The sequence below is a fragment of the Fulmarus glacialis genome, unplaced genomic scaffold, assembly GCF_000690835.1.
Source record: "Fulmarus glacialis isolate BGI_N327 unplaced genomic scaffold, ASM69083v1 scaffold38757, whole genome shotgun sequence".
Taxonomy (NCBI): Eukaryota; Metazoa; Chordata; class Aves; order Procellariiformes; family Procellariidae; genus Fulmarus; species Fulmarus glacialis.
The window spans coordinates 1,215-27,446 of NW_009223220.1; the positions used below are offsets into that span (position 1 = coordinate 1,215).

A 26,232-nucleotide genomic window follows, 5' to 3' on the forward strand; every position below is an offset into this window, starting at 1 on the left:
AGGGAGCTGAAGATACAGAATTGCATAGAATAAGGTGGAAATTGTTGAATAAAGGCATTGGTTTCATGTACACTCATCTAGCAGTACCTGAGAAGTACCTGCTGATCTGCCTGTAGAGAATTGAATAAGAAGTAAGAAATAAGTTAGAGAAGATACTTATTACTGCTTGAAAGTGTAGATCATTGATATGTTGCTAATAACAAAGTTAGCACTGCGTAGAGAATAGTAAGTGAGAACTGGAATGGTAAGAGATTACCTTTTTTAGCCCACATTGGCTGTTAAGTGCCACTGCAGAAACTGGAACCTTCTGCTACAATATGAGCAGTCTGATGCTGGTAGCTTTGAAGCTGCTGATCATCCAGTTGTCAGATTCTCTGCCAGGACCTGAAACATGTGGGCTTCTGGGGGAGGTGAGTTGTCCCTCTTGTTGCTCGGAGACGTATTTCAATTGCAAAAAGCAGCAATCTCCATTCCTTGCAGAAGTGTCGGGTACTAGGCACTGTAGATGACCTACTTTTGGTGAACCTCCTCTTTGATTCTCAATTCTGGAAAAAGAGGTCTATTGCAATTTCTGGAGCAGAAAAGTCTTTGTATGTTTTCAAGATGAGGAAGATCAGAAAAGAGAATATGAAAAGAGTTGAAGTAGAAATATCAGAAAATTTTCCTGTGCTATGCAGTAATGAAGGCAGACAGGAGACCTGGATGCATCTCAAAACCTGAACTTGTTTATGCACGTGTCAATCCAGCGGTAGTGAATGACAGACCTGGATCTGCCTCTTGTTCTAAGGAAATTGTTGGAATGGCAAATATGACAATGAATGAGCTCAACTCTTGCGAGGTGTCCTGTTGAAAGGTGATTATAGATATATCCTGAATAATATAGTCTGACGGCAGAACTAGCTAACTTCTGAGATACAGATTTATTTAAGTCCTTCCTGTGCATGGCTCAAACTATCTGATGTGAAGTAAAGAGGTTAAAAATATTCTGGTATGTTCTACCATATATATTGCATCCTGCACTTTCAGTTTCCAAGCAATTTATAAATAGTTATTCTGACAACATTTGTCTGAGGAATGTGGCAAAGTAAATACTATTCCCACTCTATGAATGTAGAATGAACAGCATAGACAGCTGTACCCCATTACTGAGGTCTTCTGTGAGAAAACAAGTGAGAGACCTTGTTAAAAGTAGATTTGAGCTTCCTGTGATGCCACTGCAGCTATAAAGTGTTTATAACTGCTTGTTTTCACAAAACATCCTTGGCCCATCTTTGGGAATATTTTACTGGGAAATGGAGATTCTTACTGTGAAAGTAGAAGTCTTTGTCTTTAGCAGTATATCTGCTCTACAGTAGATGGGTCAGCAGCGATATGCAAAGTTTAAAACTGATAGTGTGCAGCTCTCATAATGTTTTTTTACTACGACAGCCCTGGCCTTGGGATTTTTATTATGTGAAGCCTTAAAAAAGAGAATGAATGAATGTTTGATACGTGTGTAACACACACACACAGCACCTACTATTTCTTTGTCTCTGAATATGAATCTCTGCTGCTTTTAGGAGCTGGAAGAAAAGCATCGTGAGGCTCAGATCGCAGCACAACATCTGGAGTTGCAGCTGAAACAGAAGGAACAATTCTATGAGGAAAAACTCAAAGTAAAAATATCTTCTTATTATCTTCTACAAGCTTTTGTGGGTAGAGTGAGTTCAGGGAAAAACAGTTGCCTTTAGGCTCTGATTGCTTTGTCTTATGAGTTGCCTTCTTGCTTACCACTACTGAAATGTTCAGAGAGCTTAGTGGAATCTGAATAAGTTTTTCTTCTAGTCCATGCCATTGTACCTTATCTGTCTTTAGCACTGCATTAAAACAGGTGGCATTTGAAGTCAGAACTATAGGAAGGCAGTTGTTGATTGTAATTTGACTATTGCTGACTAAATAATACTTACTTAATGCTATTGGGTCTCACATCCTGAAAAAGCTTTCAGTTCCTACGGATGATTTTCTAAGAGTATTCACACAGCCTACCTGCAAGTTTTAAACTCAGCAAATACTGAGTTTCTTGAAATTCCATCTTCTTGGAGCTGTAACATCTGCCAAGGAGCCACAGAAACCGCCCACTTTGTTTTTGTCTTTTCCAGGGTAGCATAAGACTAACAAACAGTTGGAAATAGAATCATAGACACCATCTGAAATTAGGAAAAACAAATTGGGAAATAGGAGTATGTGCACTGGCTAAGGATTTTTCTAAAGAACCTGCAGTATGTCAGCCAGTAAATGCATTTTGTAAGAATCTTTGTTTCTACTAAGCATAATCTGTTTTCAGCAATCTTTATCTAGTATGTTTACCTAGGACTTTAACTCTACATTTCGGCTTAAATGTGAGAGGCTGTAGTATTTAAGAGGAGAGAAGGAATTTCTATGGGAGAAAAATGAAGGAAAAAAAGAGAAGTAAGAAGGTCTCCTGGCAGGCCAGAGCATGTGGTAATCAGTAATGAGAGGAGAGTGATAGAAAGCAGGAAGATCAGAGGTAGATGTTGGGAAAGGAGAAATGGTGACATAAAAACTGGAAAAGAGGATAGGGATTGGAAAAAGAATTAAAAGAAAAAGAGAGCCAGTGTGTTACAGGGACATGTGATACAGGGTTTAGTAGGAGGAATCAGGAAACCAGGTGAAAAAGGTTCAAGAGGATGAAAGAGGACATGGAATGTTTGTAACTGGAACAGTAAAAAATATCCTGTGGTGTCCAGACTTTGTGCCTTTGAAAACTTGTCTTTGAAGGAAATGACTTTCAGTTTAACAGCTAATTTAAAGCTCTGGACAAGCATACATAACATGCATTTTTAAAAAAATGTAACAATTGGTTACTTTAGTCCTGTTCCTAATGACAGGTATTCGTGCCACAAAAAGAAGTCTTTTACTTAGCTGTTTCATTTGGTGTCTCCGACTTGAAGAATTCATGGGGTCTCAGTTGCTCATGCATACTTACGGAACTTACAGATTACTTCTGAGCCATATTGGTAGGGCAGCCAAAGGATCTGCACTTCCTTACTTTCTCTACTATGCATATTGGGGTATAGAGTTTTTCTGTTTTCTGTTGCATTAGTCTGGAATATTTCTTGAACACAGTTTATATGACTTAATAATTAAAAAAATCTACAGTATCTCCATGTGTTCATAAAATTCCATCATTAAATTCAGTCTTTGGAGGTAACTGAGGGAATGCTCTTTTTTGGAGTTTGCTCTTCCATGGATTTCATGCAATTGCGTCTTGGGTTTAATTTTGCTTGAGAGATGATCAATTGCTTAAAAAAAAAAATTCTATCTTTCTTGATGATTTTCTTTCTGCTTGCCCTTTGCCCAGTGAAACAGATATAATTTAGACAAAAGAAATCTCTTCATTTAGGTGTTGGAAAATCAGATGAAGAAAGATCTTGCAGATAAGGAAGCACTTGAGAATATGCTCAGAAGACATGAAGAAGAAGCACGTGAGAAATGTAAAGTCCTGGCTGAACAGAAGGCGGTATGTATAGTTGAATTGAATTTTAAGAGTAGCTTTCTGAGACTCTGATTCAAGCAAGATAATCTTTTTTGAGGTTTTGTAGTGCTGCTGAGCTGTTTTGAAGGAAATCCACTGATTAATACTACTTTTAAAAGACATGTTTTTTTAATTCAAGGTATCTTCAAGAATATTTCCTTAAAAGTAGCCACGTAGCTTGCTGCGTACCCATCATTTTGTGCATTGATAATATAATGGTTGCTTTCTCCTAATATTAAAGCAGTAGACAGCAGTTGTAAATAGCTCTAGTAATTGCATCTGTGATGCTCTTTTGACGATTTGATTGGTTTTCTTTTATTTCTTTTTGTTTCTGGAAAAAGTTCAGACTTTTTTTTAAACATTGTTTTTATAATCACTTCTATTGCACAGTCTCAAAGGCACATTGCTCTGTTTCAGATGATCAATGCAATGGATTCGAAGATTAGGTCATTGGAGCAGAGAATAGTGGAATTGTCTGAGGCCAATAAACTGGCAGCAAATAGCAGCCTTTTTACCCAGAGGAACATGTAAGTATAGCAACTCCTATCAATACTGGTCGCTACTGAACAGTTCTCAGTAAGATCTGTTCTCTTAATGTAAAAGTGGTTCTTTTTTGCAGGCATGCTGTTCTCCCTGCTTGTTTTTCAGTGATGCAAAAATATGCTTGTTCTTCAAATAGTTGTGGTTCACTGCGTATTTTGTGTTTCCTCAAACATGACTAGGAAAATTGGTTTGTATTACAATGTTTACTTTGGAGCGTTTCCTAAGGCTGTGCTTTGTGCAGGTTTACCAAACATGTTAAATGAATACTAGTAATTTTAATGACTAAAATACGCCTGGAGAAGCATATATTCCTTTTTTGAACATACATATTGCTAAGAGATTTATATTTTCCTTGGTTCCTGTGACAGTTACATGATGTTGAAATTGAAAACATTAAACACCTTTCTTTCACAAACATTCCATCCTGCCCTGATGGGTGAGAAGACAAGTAAGAAAACTAGATTTTTAAGGCGAGAGTTTTTCTGCATGTTTTTGAATTGCCAGTTGCAAGAGTGAGATATTTTCTTACTGAAACGGGCAGAAGTAATGTGAAGTGGGAGATACCCAAGCTTCAGCTTCAGAATGCTGCTTCAATTCATTTTGTTTTCTTCCTAACCTAGATAGCACTTGCATATATCTCTATTGCCTTCTCGGCTTCAGCTTGTCTTTATTTCTCATCAATGACTGGTGTAACAGTCAGTTCAGTGTTTTTGGGGTATGCTACTGGTCAAGATCTAATGTCATCTTGAATCGCTGTGTAATGAGCAATTGTTCTTGTGGTGAATTCCTATTTATTAAACACAGAGGAAATGTGTCAGATCTTTTTGTCTGCCTGAAACTTTGTTTTGCGTTGGATTTTAGCTGAGATTCCTTGTCTTTATAAAGATGATTTTCCTTCATAAATGACTTAAAGGCATTCTTCTACTTCAAGTATAGGAAAAAGTGCGGATTGTTTGATATGTTCTGCAAGGTAGGGCTAAAGTAGTATATGCTTTTACTGAGTTAAGAGATTTATCAGCTTTGGCTGTCTACAGAAAGGTTTTCAGTGTCCGTCAACTGCTGGATGTAATGTCAGGTAGTGTCTCTGTGGGAAGCGCTTGGATAGATTCATCTATAATATTGTATAGAATCAAGCAAGGATGAATTTTGGCACAGGGTTGCTTTGGTTTTTTCCTTTTCAGTGGTGATTATGCCTCCAGATATGTAATGGCTCCAACTTTTGTTGTATTTCAAATACCTGGCAAGTTATTTTAGCCTGAGCAGCCAAAAACATTCACAGAAATAACTGAGAAATTTAATTGTGTTGCTTTATGCTCCAGACGACCTCCAGTTAATCACCCAGGAAGTTTTTGAGGCAGCAAAAACTGTGACTTACCTTCAGTCTGAAATAAAACACAAGTATTGTCTCAACGTGTACCTGGGAAGCATATGCAAGGTCTAGTGTCACAGTCATTGGTCCTGAACTGAGTGTAAGAACTTAGCTGAGCTAGATGCAGGACACTTGACTGGAGATCCATAGAAAACAAGAAAAAGATATAATAATGTTTTAACATACAACTTAGAATAGATTATTGAGAGACATATTGTCAAGTAAGATAATTTTGCAGGATTGGTAGAAGATAGTGCAGAATTAACAGCATTTTAAGAGAAAATTGCTTTATTATGCATACAGATAGCTAATGATTTTGTGCTTGTTTTGTGAATTGTGGTGGTGGAAATGTATAAATCTGTTGTTGGACTGTATTTTGAATCAACAAAAGCTACAGCTAATCTGAGCATGTTTGAAGAGAACTAGTGATTAAATGCCTCAGAAGAGAGGGGAACTCTGCTAGCTTTTGTTCCATCAGTATCTGAGGAAACTAATGATTATCAGGTTCCTGAGAAGATAGCCCAGTAAACAGTAGGAAGTGAAATAACACCACCATTTGACAGTTCTGGCTGGCAATAATCTGTAGAGGTAAATTAAAAAAAGAGAAAGGGTGAAAGGGTGGTTTTGTGTGCAATGCATAGAAATGTGAGTCAGAAGACTTAAGTTCTATTTTTAGTTTTGTTAAGTCTTCTTATTTGATCTTGGGTAACCCACATAATTTCTCTGGGATAGGATTAATAACAGCTTATCTCACAGTGAACTTCTTAAAATATTAATTCATTAATATATGTAGAGCTTTGTGAGACTTCTAAGTAGAAAGCACACTATGATGCAGAATTTTCCAATGCATGATAAAATGATTCCAGGAATTGTAAATAATGTAGAAAGACCTTTTTTCCCTTCTTTTTTTTTTTTTAATGAAGGTATCCATTTCAAATTCTTATGGTAATAATTAATCAAAATTCTTTTGAGCACAAGTAATTATTTTTGTTCACTTTGTAGATTAAGACTTTGATCAGAGAGAATAAAGCTTCACTTCAACTTAGGTCAAGTTCTAGGTCCATTACAACTTGAAAAAACCCAACAAAACAACCACAACACGCTACTCCCCTAAACCATAGGATTTCTCTTATCTCATGGAAATACATTGTGTGAAAGCAACTATTCTTGGCATTTATTTTTCCTGTATAGAAAAACATGTAACAAGGAATTGGTGGAATGAGAAGAATGAACTGTAGCTTAAATATTGTTGTAGATTACTACGTACAAGATTAATTTTTCTGTATAACTTGCAAACATGGAATTTTAGTGCTCTGGGCGTATGTTGATGAATACACTAGTACATGGATCTTTTGCAGACAGGAATAGAGAGTTGACTTTTTTTTTTTTTTTTAGTTGGGATGTAGAATTTAAGCTATGAGCTTAACTATTCTACTTAACAGGAAAGTCGTAGTTTATTATTCCTTACTTCACCCCAGTGAAAGGACATTTTGGGTTTGTCACTTGTGCTTTTCTCCTATCAGGAAAGCCCAAGAGGAGATGATTTCAGAGCTCAGGCAACAGAAGTTCTACTTGGAAACACAAGCTGGAAAGTTAGAGGCCCAGAATCGAAAATTAGAAGAACAATTGGAAAAGATGAGTCACCAAGATCACACTGACAAGAACCGTCTGCTGGAGTTAGAGACTAGGCTGCGAGAGGTGAAAACTTGGGTTTAATCCCTCCAAACAAACTTACTTGAATGTACCCCACTTTGAGTATTATAGTGAGAACTAGAATTAAGTTGCTTTAGTTCTGTGTGTCATAAAAAATGGTATTTTGAGGTGTATTAATTTAGTTTGGTCTAGCAGTACTTTTTTTTCCCTAGGAGAAAAAAAAAAAAAAAATTTAAAATTGCTCACTAGAAGGAGATGAAAGTAAGTATTAAGGATTTGTCATTCTTAGACCTAACTGAATCTGAGCTTTTAGATCATCCTGCTTTCTCAGAATCATATTTATGGTTTTTTGTACAATATCCTTATAATGTTGTCCAGCTAGAGCAGTTATGGGTAGAGAATAAAAGCTTAGCTATGTACAATGACCTGCTTAACCATAGCCTTAGAGTCTACAGAATAGAAAGCAAAGGACACAACAGAATTGCTGTGAGAAAACAGGAGACCTGTTACTTCATGCACATTTTTCAGAAGTTTTCTGGAAAAGAAACCTAACAGTAATATGAAAATACGCGTTTTTAAAGATTTGTGAGCTGTGCTTCATTTTTAGTTTCGTATCAACTAGTTTGGATCCACTTCAAATCTTCTTTTACCTTCTCCAGTCTCACTCCACTAATTTTCAGCTAAGACTGAAATCTTGCCTTTAGCTAAGAGGGTTGGACGACCAACACATGTCCTTGTTTGACCGGAAGTTGGTTGGGACCAGTGTAAGATTTCTGGCAGGCTTGTCGCGCATCTACAGCACAACAGAGAGATTCACTTGGGATAGCAGACAGCCTGAAGAAGGTGCTAAGGTCTGGAATTGATTTTGAGCACTGAGATCCGTTCTGCTGCTTGTTCATTTCTTGTCCATTTCTGGAAATGACATGTTTATCCCTGAGTATGCCTCACAAAAACTTTCAACAGAAGCCATTCAAATAAACCCAGAGCTAGATGATCTGGTTGGTTTCTTTAAAAAGCATCTGAAGGGAAAATGAAATATGAAAGTAAATTGCAAAACTTATGTAATGTTTACATACACCTAAAGATTAGTATTGATGTTTATGCTTAAAGGTTCTCAAATAAAGATTCTTAAGGATTCTCAATTTCACTGAAGAAAGTTCATCACAAACTGCTTCAACTTTTATGCTTTTTGTATCAACATTTGATATGTGATATTGGAGTTGCAGCTGGAACCATTGTGCCCTTGTTGTTGTTTCAAAATGCCAGGTTGCTTTTAACCTTTTTCAAAGCAAACCAGTAGTTTTTAGGTAGTAGACAAAGCTGCATCCTTGAGTTCTCAGTGACTTAAGCAATCTGTCAAGATGTGATTTTTGGGATAGACATGGCAATGGCATCTTAAAGTGAGGTCTGAAATGAGATTACATTACCTATATTTTCTTTGTTGGTAACTGATATTTGGATGCTACTTCTTCTTTCTTCAGGTTAGTCTAGAGCATGAAGAACAAAAGCTGGAACTCAAAAGGCAGTTGACAGAATTGCAGCTGACACTCCAGGAGCGGGAATCTCAAATTACTGGGCTGCAGGCTGCACGGACAGCCCTGGAGAATCAGCTCCGCGAAGCCAAAACTGAACTAGAGGAGACTACAGCTGAGGCAGAGGAAGAGATTCAAGCTCTCACGGTGAGCCCTAAAATTTGTACTATGAGCTATATGTACAGATTAGAACTATGTAGGTGCATGTTTCATAAAGAGGTTAAAATTAATTTATACTATTTAATTTTTAATTTTCAGAACAGGATATGAATTGTGCCTTGTGTTGATAGAGGCAGGAATGGCTAAAATGTCAAATTTTGTCTGTCTTATTTTTAACTGTATGAATGCTTCCTAGTAGTGATTCATTGCTGCCAAAACTGATTGACTGTAAGAGGATTATTACTTTTGTGATGAGGTGAAAGTTGTATATGAAATTGTTATTGTTAGGAGTTTTACTCTGTGATTTACTTATTTGAATAATATCTCGTGAGTTTGAAAGTACTTGATGATCATAAATGTTTTGATGATTTTTTTTTTTTTTCCTTCCTATCAGTTACCCTGCTTTGAGGATACTTATTTGGGAAAAAAAAACCAAAAACAAATTCCTGGGAAAATAGTGTTGTTAGCACGTAATTTTATTCCAATGCTTATTTCATTAAAAATTGTCACGTGTGTCTTGCAGTCTCTGGTGAGGTGTGTGAATGATATAAAGGAAAAAAAAAGTTCAATTCCTGCCCCCCTCCTTTCTTTTTTTCCCCCACTCCCAGTAAATGGAATTCTAAATTATATGCTGCCGGTTGCTGTCTCTTAAGTACAAAAAGATGGTTTCAAACTGCTCGATTCTAAGAAATATTTCCTTCATAAAAGATTCCCAGGACTGTGGGGGGAAAGGGTGGAGAAGTATATGACCTGTTACCAGCTAACCCCCATTGAGCAGCAGTCTTAAATGACCTTCAAATCCAGTTATTTTGAAGTGTTGAAAATGTGCATTCTCTTGCTCCAGTGGCATTTGATCAAAGAACTGTTCCGAATATTTCTGCCGTTGCTATTTTTCGGAAAGGATGGTGGGCTCAGCTGAGATAGGTGCTTGTATTATGTTGATGCTTTGGGTAGATGAATGGGAGAACCGTTCACTCAGAGTTGTTCTAAAGCGGGTACATGCTGGGAAAGTACAGCAACAACATCAAGGCTTACGAATAACCGAACAGAACATGGCATCGGTTTCTTTTTTGCTCAAAACTGAGGCGGTCCCCTCCCAGCTGAAAGCTTTGCATAACAACTAATATCACTGCCAATGGGATGGCGATGTGCTTGATATCTTTACCCTACACCACCAGTGAAACAGATGAATATTTATGACCTGTGTTCACTCAGTTATTGCTTCAGTTAATTTGGCAAAATGGTAGTGCTTTTGGACCAGCTGTTGTAAGATAGTCCAGTTCAGTGGGCTTGGGCATATTTGTTATGGATTTTTTTAATATACTTTATTTTTCACATTGCCTGTTGTGGTAAGATAGCTTTTTAGCTCTCATATTTGACTTCTGCTGAACAGTTTTTTCCTGTTTAGTCTCTTGGCTCTAAGGAAAATGTTCTGAATGAAGAAAGGTGGCTGGATGTACTAGTGCACTAACCTTTCATTTGTTATGTTTTCAGACAGCATATAACATTTGTTAAATCAGTTTGATAAATTTTGAGAAAGGCCATGAGGCTGAAACAAGAACTTTTGCTTTGTCATGCTTTGCTTGTAAATTAGGAGGTAAAATGGTGCATGCAATACTGCATTCTTTAAAATAAATGTTTGCACTTTTCCACACTTTGGATGCTGTCTTCCAAAGAATTGATTATTATGTTTCATCACTGCTTTTTAGAGAGGCTCAGGATTAAATGGTACTTTACGGTAGGATTGGCAGAGCTGTTTGGGATAGCTTGCATAATACTTCATTACAGTTTTTCTTTGCAAGTGTTAAATTGTATGCGGTATTTATTTTGTATGAAATACCAATCTGGATATGGAAGTAAAACCAACTCAAATTTAAATGTCAAGAATGTACAAACTTAACATGGAATCGACATGTCTTCTGGTGACCATTTCAGATGGAACCTTTTACATAATTCAGTTCTTGAGTTTGTACATTTTTCTAAAGTAGTTCAGAATTGGAAGCATAAGTGTATTTTGATTAAGTAGGATGTGACTTTTGCTAATCAGTTCTTTGCCACTACAGAGTGCTTTCATAGCCTGCAGCATCTGCCTTTCAAACTTTGCTTGCTGGTAGATTGTTCTGCAGTTTGTTTAGCAACAGCTGTTGGATTCGAATTCTAATGTATGAAAAATTGATGATTAACTTCTTACCTCCTTTAGGCACATAGAGATGAAATCCAGCGTAAATTTGAAGCCCTTCGTAATAGCTGCACAGTGAGTATTAAATACAGATCATTGAATTATTTTGAAATTAAGGATAAGGAAAAAAACAATTTACTTATTTAATCAATTTACTTATTTAATCCTTGATGACACTAGTTCCTAATGTGGACTTCTGGCTTCAAGGTGTTAGTAGGAGCTAGACGGATTGGATTTGATTTCTTTTAGGTTTCAGGTAAACCTCAATTTTGAGGTTTTAGTCTGATCGTGAAATTGACACTATTCTTCTTTTTGGAGAAGAAAGTAAATTAAAATATCTCATTGCAGTGCAGCTAATAAGAATGGTGTAGCAGCTGCAAAAAATGATTGTAGGTGCAGATCATTTCTGCTCACGAGAAGAAAAGGTATACCTGTCCAAATCCTGAGCTAGATTGTAGATCTAGGCCACAGTGGAAGAGCCTTCGTGCTACTCTGGGTTTTAAGGAGGACTTTAACACTGTTTGAAGAGGCAAGAAATGTTACGGGTCCAAATAATACATTGACATGTAGTCATCTGCTCAAAGAGCAGAGAGGACTCTAGGATCTTAATTTGCACCTTCTATTGCTTGAGATCTTTTGACATGTTTTTAGCTTCATTTCATCAATCCAGGACAGATGTCCGAGGGTTTGTCTGTCAATAGGGATTCTTGCAGATTAACACTATTTTCAAACTTGTTTATGATGGTTGATGGAGGCCATCTGTCTTCCAATGACATGAATTACAAAAGTATTGAATAAGGACCACAGTCCTCTGGATCAGCATTGATTGCTGATCTTTCTAGGCTTTTTCTCCTTACCCCACCCTGTAAGCGGGGCTTGATTGCTGGGGTTTTTTTATCTTGATTGTTTCCCTACTTGCACTGATTTCCTCAAACTTAATTTTTCATGCTGTAGGACTAGGTATCTAATGTACAAGTTTTCACCTTTCAAAAATATCTTTTCAGGATGAGAGTTACTCTGTTTTCCTCAGTTGCTCTTTAGCACTAAGCAAAAGGGATTCTTCTATTCCGTTCATAGAATATCCTGATATGAAGAAATGAGGAAGTAGAGCTTAAAGTGTGTTAACCTCTAGCTAAAAGAAATCCTGCACAAGAAACTTTACTTTTTGTTCCCTTCTTTGTTTACTTAGATTGATCCTCTAGCTCCGTATGTGCTATCATATATCTTACATCCATAGCTATCTTCTTTTGTTCTATCTTGCCCTTCATACAGAATGATAACTTTCTATGAAAATGCTTATATGATCTCCATGCAGGCAAAAACGAGTTGTGGAAAATCTGTAGCTTCTTTTCACTGCATGGTAGGCTGCCTTTCAGAGGTTGTAACTCATTATCTAGTAACACTTTGGCTCTGTAAGCGTGGTGAACAATCTCCAGTAGTGAAGAGTGACCCATAGCATTTCAAGAATGTTGAGAGCTTCAAAGGTTCCACATAAAAGGATCTCTAAAAGTGTTGTGCATTGTAAGGCCCTTCAGTGGGATAAGTGGGATCAGACATCCTCATCAATAAGAAATTAATTAAATAGTTCCTAAATGAATAATACATGCTCATCATACATTCTCTTTCCAGCCTAGAAGAATGCCTGTATAATGTAATTGACCGTGGATAGAAATGTTCTTGTTCTGTGTTAGGAGTAGTTCTAGCTGTCCACCCTGTCTACTGAGGAGCACCGAGAGAAAATATAGGACAACCTTCTATTGACAGTGAGGGATCAGGGAATGTTTATTATGGTGCTTTCACCAGATGTTTCAACCTCATTTTTATCTGATTGTGACCAGTATGATGCAGGCTTTGCTTTTTGGTGACCATGTGATTCTACTTGAAGGTGATTACAATTTATACTCCTTTTAAAATAAGATAACGCTTCAAGGGAATAATTGTAATATGCTGCTACTTCTGCAGCATGATAATGAGTGGGTTTATTCTTTTAGCAAGTTTTCAAAAGGTATCCTTTTTAAGCTGAAACGAACTCCTTGAACTAGTCTGGCAAACTTTGGTATGGAATTATTTTTTATTTAGTCTTATTGGGAAGCCCAAAAAAGCATAAGAATGATGAAAATGAGATTAGACAGGGGAAAAAAAAAAAAAAAAGAAAGATTGAATTACTTCAGTACTTTCATAGTATTCAAAAGATAAATAAAAATACTTAATCTACTTTCTTTAGTATTTCTTCTGTTTCTCTAGCTTCACAAAGGTCACAGCTTCCGACTGTAGAGAAGGCTTAAATCTCAAATGTGTGATCTGCTTTCCTTGTACCCTCATTGCACTCTTGTTCTTCCTTTTGCTGAGGTCTCTGACCAAGTAGACATTTTTTAGGTTCTCCTATTTGTTCATTTTAAATTGCTGTGTTTTGGGGTGTATACATAGAGACCATTGCTGTGATGTTGGTCGTAATTTCTGCCTTGTTTGTGAGTTTATATTCAGTTGCTCTGATAGCTCTGCATTGTTTCATCTTGTGACATCTCTCTTTTACTATTGGGAGTCAAAAAGAAAATGCTAGCATTTGCTTTCTTTGTCTCTCAGTTGTGCAAGAAATAATAGGATACATCATTGCAATAAAAATTGTAAATTTTAGTACCTGCTGTACACACACAGATGCATGTGGGCACACACGAAGAGCAATATTTTATCATAATCTTCTCACAATGATAGCTCATCCAGCCAAATCTGTTGAGGGGAGAAGGACTAGTCCTCTACATTTAAAGAATTATTCTATCAAAAATATGTGTTAAAAATATTTTCCGTGCAATCAGAAAAAGATCTAGAAATAAAAGGCATTTTCTTAAATAGGAAAATTTACGTATTTTTCAGTTGTTTCCAACTGCCTCTTAATTATGCCTTGTTGTTGGATCACCAACACATTTGAAGTTAAAAATACAACTAAGTTATCTAATAATAGTAGAATTGTTTGAAAAAGAAAACATTCAGTAAGCGGGCGGTAAAATCTATAAATATTTAGAAGAAAATAATCCTATAAAATATTTACACTCAGCTTAGTAAAATACTATTACTATTCCAGGGAACCACCATCTGAATCTTCTAGTTTTTTTTCAGGTACAAGCTGTTGCTTTTACTCTAGCAAGGAGAGTGATGTTTCTTAATACTAATTGGATATTGCATTTCCATTTATTCAAGATTTCTCCAATAAAGCAAGGTTTATCTTCCCTCCTGAGGTTCTTATGTCATCATCTTGTGTTCCTATCTTAAGCATTAACAGGCTTGATTCTGCACTTGTCTATGAGATTGGATATTGAGGCATTAAATCTGCAAGCCCGTTAGGCATATGTATAATTTTAGTCATGCATAAAGTCCTGCTGACTTTGGTCTACGATCCTAATTCCACATTGGCTCAATGAGTTGGCATACAAGAATAATCTGTGTTCTTGAGAACTTCCGAAATTATGTCTAAAGATCTTATATACCTTGATGCTGAATTATGTTTCAGAGTAAAGGGATCTTGCCCACTGTAACAAGGCTAATACCCAGGCAAAAACTTTTATATGGCTTTGTTAAATTTGCAAAAAAAGAAAAAAAAAAAAAAATTTGCTGTTGGGTGGTTATCTCTGATTCTCATTTCACAGAAAACGTGATGGCAGATGCCAGTTATAGGCAAAAATGGAGCTTTGTAGTTTTTGTAGCCGGACAAAAAGTCAGAAACTTCTAGGGTGTTGATGAGGTGTTGCTGTGAAAGAGGCTAATGGGACGTTCACCCATCACGTCGTGGACGACGACATCATCATCATTTGAGGATAAGGCTCATGGTTGGTAGAGGCAGCTCGTCTTCTGGGAACTAGGATAGAGGAGTACAGGAGACTATGGTTTAATATTGGGTTGGTGTGGGAAGGAGAGGAATGCAGGCTGTGCAATGTCCTACTATGCAGCTACTAACGAGAGAGCAATGTCCCTCAAGCTAAGCCATGATGAGTTTTTGGACACTGAGATCTCCGTGTAAGGTATGTTTCAAGTCACAGATGTTGTCTGCCTATGGAAAGGGGAAGAAAGTGAGGAGTTCATTGTTATATATTGATCAAACAGGTAGAGATACAAGACTGGTATCTAGCTGCAGCTGTGTTCATTAAGAGGCTTGGTATTCTGCTCCATTACAATGCTTGGTATTTCTCTGCGAGAAAAGCTTTGTCTCTCAGATCCAAATGCGAGTAGGTTAAGATGAAGCGAGTCTGATGCCTGCTTTTGCTTCCTCCTTACAATACTTTGGAGCTGAGAGATAGCTTTTTCTGTTTTCCTATTTACTTCTGACAGCTAGCTTTCTAGTAAAGATTGGTGGGGGTGGGAAGGAGTGGAAACGGATAGAGTAAAACTATGCATTAGCCTAGAAGTTCTGAATTAAGGTTGTACGAAAAATTACATTAAACTCGAAATAAAATGCTGCTGATAGCATCCTGAAACAGTTTACCTTGCTGTGTCCTAGCATTTTCCTGCATGTTTGTTGGTGGCATCTGAGAACTGAGATGTCTTCAGGAAGGAATATGGTTATGGAGAAGTTTGCAAGCTACAGTTAGTAGTATTCTAAAACTGCTTCCTTTTCTCTTTTCCCTCATTATTTTGCCTGTAGTTTTGATATGTGGAACATATGGATTAAATTTAGTACATTGTGTCTGATATGCAAACCTAATCATCACGGCCCTGAACTGCTTGTTGCTATGATATTTGGTTTGTGATCCATGCCTGGAGAAGTTTGTAGGGCCAGGTATAATAGCTGTGAATCTGCGCAATCTCACAATAGAGAAACGCTTTGCTTTTCTGAAACTATGCAATGGGGGGGGAGTTGTGCTGAATATGGCCACTTTTGCTGAAGAGCTGTTATGCTTGGGTTGCTCTGTAATATTTAAAAATGAGATATAGTCTTCTGTATCGGTATAAAGATAAGTTGTGCGCTTAGATGTGGCATGTAGTGAACAATCTGCAAGATTAGCTTGGTGTAGTTAGATTATATCCCTATTTTGTGGATTAGTTGTGATGAAGATGTGCATAGATTGAAGAGAAAATTTCAGTTGCTCTGTGAGTGATGCTACAGTGGCACAGATAACAGTGGCTGCCTAGATTGTCTAGAATCACTTTTCCAAGCTTTCAAGTGTTTGGTTGTTTTAGAAAATTTGAATTTGAAGATTTTTGTAATTATATTATGGGGTTCTAAAGGATAAAATAGTGTTTCCTTACATACTTTCCTTTAATATACTTCAAATTTAACTCCAGAATAGCTCAGGGCTGGTTGGTTGGTTTAATTGGGGTTTTTTGCCTGGAGATTTCCTTAACTGAAAAGAAGAATACCTAAAGCTATTAACTCTTTTCAGGTGCAGGATTCTGGCATAGGGTGTGTGTATGTATGTATGCCTAAGACAACATTTCCTATCAAATCTGTTTTTTCATCTGTGTTTTCTTTCTTCTTGGTTCCCAGGACAGGCATTTATATCACACCATGTCCCGTTTTCCTGTGTCAGTATTACCCATTACTATTTAGGCTTTATAGTATTTATAAACTCTGTAACCCTGTTGGGTTATACATAGCTGCGGATAGCTTTTAAAAATTGGATTTGTTAATAAATTTCCCCTTTCCCCATGAAAAAAGGAAAATTATACTGAGAAGAACAAATTTTCTCTCTTTAAAAAAAATTAAAATCTGTCAATCTCTAAAGATTACATTATATAGGTTATAATATATTTGGAATTTAAGCCAAGCCATTTTGGAATTGTCAATAAATATACTGTTAGGAAAATACTCAAGAAAGGAGATCATGTCACTATTTCTGCAACTGCTCTTTCTTAACTGCTTTGTTATTTGTCTTAAGTTTTCCAGAAATATCCTACTAGAGAAAACGTAACAGTGAAATATAAAATGGTCTGGTTTAATTTTAGTTATATTTAGGGAAAACAAAATGTCAGAACATAGAATAAAGGTGAAAGGGAGCTTAACTTCCAGCCTTTAAGGGATAAAATCAACTTGAAATACAGCCAGTTTTAAAAAATTAGTTGAGTAGTTTGACACATTAACTCCGCATGTCATCTTATCCATTTTGTGTTTCCCCCATCTCTGCTTTCTTGTATTTCAAAACTAGTTTAATAATTTTATAGAAAATACTTGATATATAAAATATATGTGGAAGAAACCATGGATGTATAAAATATATCTTAAAACTGCCTAGATATGTGGTGTGGTTAAACATAAAAATAAAAACAAGTAGAAGAAAAAGAGAGATTATCTTATCTGGCAGTTAGTAGAAATCTCAGTGAGAGATGTGAGTTACTTGTAAGAATGGTAGGTAAAACACTGTAAAAACAAATGTTCTTTTGTTCCTTTTTGTTTGTATAAATACATTTCTAAGTTCTTATCCCTAGAGCAATATAGACACTAACACATCGTTATGATACAGTCTGAGTTCTTTGAAAACTTGATGCATACAATACAGAATAAAATGTGTATTTTGAATAGGGCTGTAAGCATGCTCAAGAAACAACCACACGATCAGATTTTCATTAGAAATGTTGTGTTCTAAAGTATGAATCATTTTGATTTGACCCTGAACATATGGGTAGCAGGAACTCCCCTTCACCCAGCAGGGAGTAATGTCAGTTGGACTTTTTCTGCTGACAGTTTAAAAATCAAATACTGTTAATTTAGGTCTCGGAGAGGCATGGTAAAAGGCTGCCAAAATAGGCGTTACAGATTCTTCAAAAAGAAATGGTTGTCATCTTTCCAGATAGCTGAGAAGAGCTGTATGCTCTGTGCTCTACTGCTTTAGATATTTAAGTCCTTGGCTTGTGTAGGAAATTGGAACATTTAAATTTGAATGTGTGGCCAACTGTGCTCTGGGATTTTAATTTTTCCGTTTAATGAAGTATCTTACTCGCTTTTCTTTGACATCTAGGCAAAAAATGCCTCTAGAACATATATGTAAGAGTTGAATATGAATTGTATAGAGTTTACCAGTTTCTGAAATTCTTTTTATTAAGCTAATTTCAAGATTATACTGAGGTTTCTTTCTCTTCGGTTTGGGATGACATTTTTGAGTTAGGAGGAGGTACAGGTATTCGTCCATCCAGTGTTCTTGGCCTTTCATTCATAAAAATCAAACGGGACTGTGAAAATGGCCCACCGTTGTTCATGTTTTTCTTTAAATTGAAGGGGAATGTGGTTTAAAGTGTACAGTATAATGGTATTCTGATTAAACAAACGGACGCTTCCACTTCATTAAAGGCAAGGCTATTGTCCTTGTTGAGTTTTTGCTTTTCACTGATTTTCTGTTAGTCTGTTGTGTTGCCACACTTTTTTCTTTCTTCATATATCCCATGCTGCCATCCATAATGCTGTTACTTTGATAGAATATGTCTTAAATTTTTTCTGCTTTTCCTGGTTATATACAGTGTTACATATAGTAATATAAACAATTGCTAGGCAGATTCACCAGATTGTACTGCCTCCATTGCACCTCTTGTTCAGTTTTCTTAAACATCATGCTTCAGAAGCCTCTCTGAGAGGTATTAGCCTCATTTCACTTAAGGGGACATTGAGCCAAAAAAAGGTAAAGTGCTTTGGCAAAGGCACACTGTAAGTCAGCAGCAGATCTGAGAATACAAACAGAATTCCTGACTCCCCATCCAGTGCTTTAGATGTGACAGTTCTCTCTCAAATAATAAATTGCATTGCAGCATATTTATACTCTAAACGAAATAAAAAAAAATCAAGCTATTTTCTGTAAGAAACAAAACTCTATTCCTACTCAGAGTACACTCCTGTGCATAAAATCTACCATTAGAATATTGCTTTTGTTTAAATTTGAGAAAATTTAAAAGCCAGGTTGTCTCCTTGCTTGGCAATAAATGGTTCTGTGAGAGGAGAACACTTTTTCAAAAAACTGTACTCACTGACATGTAATTTAATTTATTTTTCTTTCTAGGTGATTACAGATTTGGAAGAGCAGCTGAACCAGCTCAGTGAAGACAATGCAGAACTGAACAATCAGAATTTCTTCCTGTCCAAACAACTTGATGAGGCCTCAGGGGCCAATGATGAGGTTGTCCAGTTGCGAAGTGAAGTTGACCATCTCCGTCGAGAGATCACTGAGAGAGAGATGCAGCTTACCAGTCAGAAACAAGTAAGGCTTTATAAGTCTGGATCACAGTTTCTTCGTGATAGCTAGCTAATTATCTGAAAGGCAAAAAATTCTTTTAAATATGGAAACCTATAAGGAATGAATATGCTTCCAGGGGCAATGGCATTTAAGCCTGCCTTCCCAGAGCAGTTGAGTGAATGGAAATTTTTTGTATTTCCCATTGTATTTTTATGCAATTTTATTTTGAAATTTTGCACTCTGAAGATATTGTAATTTAGAATTATTAATTTTAATTTTGTGACCCTGGAAATTTCAAAATTTTCATAATGAGATAGAACTGACATTAACAGCAATCACAAGTGAATGTATGGAAGCCTTGAAATAAATGGGTTGTGATTTACCAGCTTATGTTTGCTGCCAATTTGCATGTACTGTAATTTAAATGGTAAGGCTGAAGCTTAAAGTGCACGCTTGATGTGGGATGTGAGAATTGATAGGAGGATTTATTTTTAGACTATGGAGGCCTTGAAGACAACATGTACAATGCTGGAAGAGCAAGTAATGGACTTGGAGGCCCTGAATGATGAACTCTTGGAGAAAGAGCGTCAGTGGGAAGCATGGAGAAGTGTTCTAGGGGATGAGAAGTCCCAGTTTGAATGTCGAGTTAGAGAGTTGCAGAGGATGCTGGATACTGAGAAACAGAGCAGGTCTCTCCCCCCTTCCCCCCTCTTTTATTAACTTCTATGAAAATGCTTTATAGAAGCTAGTACAAAAATTATATTTAGAATAGGATATGGGAGTTGGAACTAAATATAAAATCTTGTGAGGTAGTTCTAAAAATGGTTTATTAGTTAATAGTCATTCACCAGTGATATTGTTCCTTTTGTTTCTTCGCAAGTAAGCGATTCGTGGGGAGTGGCATTTACCATTGTAATTTATAAAATGTCTTGATTTATTATCTTCTACTTTATTATATGGAAAAATAGTCTTTGCTCCTAACTGTTCATGTGGGGTCTTGAAATTTTCAGGCTGCAGTTCTAGCAGGGGCAGGAACAGGGTTATATGATATAAAAGCGTTGCAGCAAATGGTCTGGCTTTATAAAGTAACATCTTGAATTTGAGGCAACTCCCTGAAAGAGTTGTTGATGCCACTGCATGCTAGGAAGAGGTCAAGCCCAGAAAGGAGTTAGGTAACATTATTTTCCATTTTAATACAGAGTGAGAGCAGATCAGCGTATTACTGAATCTCGCCAGGTGGTAGAACTAGCTGTCAAAGAACACAAGGCAGAGATTCTAGCCCTCCAGCAAGCACTAAAGGAACAAAAACTCAAAGCTGAGAGCCTTTCTGATAAGGTAAGTAACTTTCAACCCTAGACTTTCATAATTAGATGAGATACTTTTCTAGAGATATTACTTGAAGAAATGTGGTCTTGAGCAGCTTTTTCAAGATGTTAGAGCAAATTAAAAAGACTGGAGGTCATAGAATAGAATTCTATCTTCAAGCTAAAGACCTCAGATTTCCTTTTGAGAAAGGCTAAAGCAGAAAGCAGCCTATGATGCCTGGTGTACAGCGAAGTCCTTCAATAACTTGATATCTGCATTTGAGCAATGGCATACGACAGTGTTGTTCGTTATCCTTATAGTAAGTAAAGGATAATTGTATCATTTTTCTTTAGTGTGTGCTCAGTGAAGTGGGATTTTAAGATTGTGGAGCGCTATATTTATTAGTGTTCAATGTTATTCTGACCATCTATCCTGCCTGCCTAGCTCAATGACCTGGAGAAGAAGCATGCTATGTTGGAGATGAATGCACGCAGTTTACAACAGAAGCTTGAGACAGAAAGGGAACTCAAGCAGAGACTTCTGGAGGAGGTAACCTTGGAAATTCATGTTATAGCTTCAGAAGAAGGTTCCACATCGTGAGGGGTGGGAAGTTGTGTGAATAGCAGTGTTACACATCCATCCTTCTTCTGTATAACTGGGGACATTAATAAGGTTGGGGGGTTTGTTTTTACTTAAAACTTTGCAAAGTGTGCTGCCATGTCGGGGAGCGGTAAAAGTGAACCGCCCCTCAAGGGAAGGGGAGCTGGGAGCGAAGGGTGACAGCAAGGCAGGGAAGGACAGGGACCTTGCAGCCAGTGGGCACAGTCCCACAGTACCTGAATAAGAAGAGCAGAGCGGGTTTGGTGAAGATAATCAGGTTCAGCCAGCGGCCCAGTGATCATTACAGAAGGCTGTAGTGACGAGGCACATCCTAGGTTAGGTTTGCAAGGCAAGGTCTGTGCCAAGGCACAGCATTCTTACAACGTAGCTCTGAGCAGACCAAGTGCAAGGACCATAGCTTAAAGACAGCTCTGGAGCCAATGTGCTGAGGGTGCATGGGTGGAGGCCACGGGTGAGGCTTCTCACAGCTCTTTTTTCATAATTTACCTTGGTTCACAGAAGTCTGATCCAAGGTTGCACACCTGCACCATACCAGTGAGACATTGAATGCAGGCAGCCAGACCTGGACAGTGGGGGAAGAGGTTGCAGAGGATTTCAGGGGAGGGGTGCTTACAGGCAATTAGACAGGGCAATTAGAGCCTTTTGATGTAGTTGGGGTACTGACAAGTTATCCTGGAGTTGAGAACTCCATTATGCATCACAGTGAGAGATTTCTGGCTCTTGCTTCATAACATGAGCATTAATGGTTTTCATACTCAGGGACTTTCTCATCAAAGTACAAAACCTGAAAGAATTAGGAGCAGTTTATCATGTGCCCTTTTCTGTTGTTAGTTGGAGACAAAGATGTAAACAATTGGACATAATTTTCCTTATCTCATATGATTATAGGGGAAGGAGTTTACCCTGGTTTATAGGAAAGTTTTTTTTTTTTTATTACAAAGTACTGAGATGTCTTCTGGTGATTGTATAGAGAGCTTGAGAAAATGGCATTGAGAAATTCTTCATGTATGTGCAGTCTTATTAAAAATTACAAGATTTAAAATGCTTAAAAAAGCAAGTTGCAGTTGAAAGAAATGGTATTGCTACAAATTAATACAAATACACTGCGTAGAAATGGATGTTTAGTCATAGTGTGTTCTGAAAGGAAGGAAAATTTCTAGAATATTGTAATTTTCAAGCTTTTAAAGAATTGTCTGTTTACTTTTAAGTTCCGCAATGATGCTTATTTTACAAGGAATGATAACATTTAATAGCTTTTATTTAAAAACAAGCAAACAACAAAACCAAAACACTGGCCTTTGTTTTTCTGTTAACAGCAGGCAAAGCTGCAGCAGCAAATGGATCTACAAAAGAATCACATCTTCCGCCTAACTCAAGGTCTGCAAGAGGCTCTAGATCGAGCAGATCTTCTGAAGACTGAAAGAAGTGACCTGGAATATCAGCTGGAAAACATTCAGGTGAGGGTGAGGAAACAGTGGGCAGCACTCTGTGCTCCCCATCCTAAAACCCCATTCCCTGTGGGGTTTTAGGATGTGATCTACTCTTTCTGTGTGACACTTTCCTTATACTGTTTTTTAGCTCTGTTCTGCTATTGAGTTATCTGTTTGTTTCTTCTATTAAGATGAAATTTCTTACATGTGTGTGTGGTTCACAGGTTCTCTATTCCCATGAAAAAGTGAAAATGGAGGGCACTATTTCTCAGCAAACCAAACTCATTGATTTCCTGCAGGCAAAGATGGACCAACCAGCGAAAAAGAAAAAGGTGGGTGAAAAAGGTTTGAGAGGCATGGAATTAAATGATGGTTTTGTGATTAGTTACGTGCTGTGTATTCATAATATTCTGTTTTATCTTTCTTTGTGCAACACAAATGTATCCTCATTAAAGAGTATTCTGAGTTGCTGAACGCAAACTTTACTAGGCAGAACGTGCTCTTTTTGGCTTTTCCAGTATGTTGTCATTCCTACAATACTTAGGTTACAACCCAGTAGCTACACCTCAGTGAGGCTGTAGGAATACAGAATTTTAACCATGCTTCTTTTTTTTTTTTTTTTGATGGTAAGTATGTATGTGTGTATGAACATATTGTGTATCTAGAGTGGTTGTCTTTAGTTATAGCATAGGATTGATTAGTCAGGCGATGTGACTTGTGTCGCATCTTTGTCATAAGCCGTTCTGTCATTTTGAATTAAGTAATTTAATTTTAACTACGTATTTTGAGATCCTCTGTTTAGATGCTTTCGGAAACTCAAGGTGTGAGTACTAACAGGTAATGTACGTCCCTTTTTAAGTTAATCCATATCTCAACATTTTATCTCCAGTGCCAATATGAACTAAAAATCCATCCTTACGCATATCAGAATTACCATTAGGCCCTCTGGCCGGACTGCCACTAGCTAGTTTCACTTTGCCTAGTTCAAGCCATCTCTTACTAGGAGTTAGGAGTTGTCTGTGTGTTTCTGTTGCTAGGGCCTGTTTAGTCGGCGGAAAGAGGACCCTTCTTTACCCACACAGGTTCCCCTGCAATACAATGAGCTGAAAGTGGCACTGGAGAAGGAGAAGGCTCGTTCTGCTGAGCTGGAGGAGGCTCTACAGAAAACACGCATTGAACTCAGATCTGCTCGTGAAGAAGGTAGGGGTTAACAGAAAAGATGAATCTGGAAGGAGACGCACATTTTTGGTCTGAAAACGTGCCTTTAATTGTGTGTGACTATAGCAGTAACATATGTTGTTTAATTCTTATCTACTGCTGTGAAGGTGCAATAAGGCTACACTTTTTTCTGTGGGTTGTAACTGAATGGTTACACAGAACCACTGCTATGAACCGGTGTTTCATATTGGTTATGTTAATGAGTGGCATTTATCTCATCTATAGCTGCTCATCGGAAAATATCAGACCACCCTCATCCATCTACTCCAGCCACAGCCAGGCAGCAGATCATCATGTCTGCCATAGTCCGCTCACCAGAGCATCAGCCTACTCCGATCAGTTTGCTAGCTCCACCTTCCAGTCGCAGGAAGGAATCTTCCACACCAGAGGGTAGGTTCTTGGTGAACTTTTCTGTTACTATTTTTCTGTCTGCTATTTGAATGCTATCTCTTTTTTTTAAACTCCAAAACCAGATTTTTTTCATGATAGGAATATTAGATGATAAGTTTTGCTTTCGTTTTTGATTTAAAATTATCTGTTTGGATTATGTATTTTATTTCTGAAAACCTCAGCAATAAAGTAATTATTAGCATGAATTGTTTTAAGAGCATGTTTTTTCTCAAAGGAGTATGTTTTCTGTACTGCTCTCTGCATTGATCAAAAGGATTCATGACTGTTTCCTTAGCAGTTAACATTTTTACTTGTCTAAACTGCAGATTTGTTCTGCTGAGCAGAAAGATTTTATCAAGACTTTTGGTAAAGGGAAAAGACTTCGGTTAGGCATAAAAGGAAGATACCAGGTCAAGGATGATATTAATATCCATTAACTAGAAAAAGGGGATACCCTTCCATATCCTTGAGAATGGAGGGGAGAGGATCATCAGAAAAAATTAAAGGATTGAGGGCTCTGCTCATTTATTCTTAGTTAACCAGTATTCCAGAGTGAGTGTTGAACCCAGAGACTCTGAACTAAAACCTCCAGCTTTTAGCTGGAAAAAGCCAGAACCCGCCAACACAGAGAGCTGGGGAGGCACAGGGTGCTATGAGGATGGGTAACATTGGCATGGGGAGATGTCCTCAGAGGCAGATCATGGGCAGGGAAGAGAATCATGTTCGTCAGTAAAAGACCATGCCCTGAATTTCAAGGATAAACTTTGCTCAATATAGATCCACTAACAGGGATTTTAGGTATGCTTTAAGATATGCTGGCACTGATGGTTAGCATGAAGGCTGTATGAAGAAGGCCTGCTGTGTATTGATTACAACAGTATAGGTGTTGAAGGGTGTGTTAGCTGTAAGCAAAGTTGAGAGATTAGTTTAGCGCATCGTAAGAATTGGAGCTGAGTGCAGACTCGAAATTTAGACCGTTTGATTGACACAATTTTGCTACACCAAACACTAGCCATTTCAGTTCTGCAGTCCATTCTCAAGTGGCACATTCTGTGCATCTGTATAAGGTAATTACTGAGGTGGTAATGTAGCTTAAGATTTGCAGATTGCAAGGGAAAACAGTGTCCATGTCAGCAGGGCTTTGATAGATATATGTAGTCACTTTATATTACTTTGGCCTTAAAATGCCAAAACCTACTATAATTTTCATCCCTATCACAGTTTTCATCCTGATAATAAATTTTGTACCTTCCAGAGTACAGCCGACGCCTGAAAGAGCGAATGCATCATAATATCCCACATCGTTTTAACGTGGGACTAAATATGAGAGCAACAAAATGTGCGGTGTGTCTGGATACTGTGCACTTTGGACGGCAAGCATCTAAATGTCTTGGTAAGAGCAGAGTGTGTTCATAAACAAAGTGTAACTGGACGGTAGAATGAAAAAGCATCAGCCGTCTAGAATAGATTTTCAGTGAAAGCTGAAGAAAGGACCAAGTATGAAGACTTTGAAATTAGTTGGTGCAAACATTCTACATTAGAAAACATTTGATGGTTTAGAGTAGAAGGAGATTCTTGGAAAAGCTGGGGTTTGTGCATTAGAAGTTGAGGCAGTGGTGTCATGATTTTTTTGTCATTTAACAAAAGTTTTTCTCTGTCCTTTTGTCAGAATGCCAGGTGATGTGTCACCCAAAATGCTCAACTTGCTTGCCAGCTACTTGTGGACTGCCAGCAGAATATGCCACGCACTTCTCTGAAGCATTCTGCCGGGATAAAATGAATTCTCCCGGTCTGCAGCTGAAGGAGCCAAGCAGCAGTCTACGTCTTGAAGGATGGATGAAGGTGCCAAGGTATTGTCCTGGTTTCGGCTGGGATAGGGTTAAATTTCTTCCTAGTGCTGTGTTTTGGATTTAGTATGAGGGGAATGTTGATAACACACTGATGTTTTCAGTTGTTGCTAAGTGCCCTCCTAGTCCAAGGACAGCTCCCGTGTCTCCTGACTGAGCTAGGTACACAGGATGGGAGGGAACATAATCAGGACAGCCAGCCCAGCTGGCCAATGGGGTATTCCATACCATGTGACGTCATGCTCAGTATATGAATGGTAGGCGTGATCCAGGAAGTACCGATCGCTACTTGGTTATCGGTCAG

The 26,232-nt window shown here is 37.6% G+C and overlaps 1 protein-coding gene across 1 annotated transcript in view; it reads left to right on the top strand.

Annotated features, from left to right (window-relative positions):
• The first annotated feature begins 317 nt into the window (after positions 1-317).
• CIT (citron rho-interacting serine/threonine kinase) overlaps positions 318-26,232 on the top strand; it is a 37,393-nt gene continuing 11,478 nt past the window's right edge. Inside the window, exons 1-17 of the mRNA XM_009581741.1 lie at positions 318-410; positions 1,560-1,655; positions 3,404-3,520; positions 3,953-4,062; positions 6,971-7,145; positions 8,582-8,779; positions 10,992-11,045; positions 18,944-19,141; positions 19,613-19,806; positions 20,317-20,452; positions 20,867-20,971; positions 22,360-22,500; positions 22,698-22,805; positions 23,511-23,673; positions 23,917-24,081; positions 25,337-25,474; positions 25,751-25,931. Coding sequence (XP_009580036.1) covers positions 318-410; positions 1,560-1,655; positions 3,404-3,520; positions 3,953-4,062; positions 6,971-7,145; positions 8,582-8,779; positions 10,992-11,045; positions 18,944-19,141; positions 19,613-19,806; positions 20,317-20,452; positions 20,867-20,971; positions 22,360-22,500; positions 22,698-22,805; positions 23,511-23,673; positions 23,917-24,081; positions 25,337-25,474; positions 25,751-25,931 — 2,372 coding nt within the window. The remainder of the gene's footprint in view (positions 411-1,559; positions 1,656-3,403; positions 3,521-3,952; positions 4,063-6,970; positions 7,146-8,581; positions 8,780-10,991; positions 11,046-18,943; positions 19,142-19,612; positions 19,807-20,316; positions 20,453-20,866; positions 20,972-22,359; positions 22,501-22,697; positions 22,806-23,510; positions 23,674-23,916; positions 24,082-25,336; positions 25,475-25,750; positions 25,932-26,232) is intronic.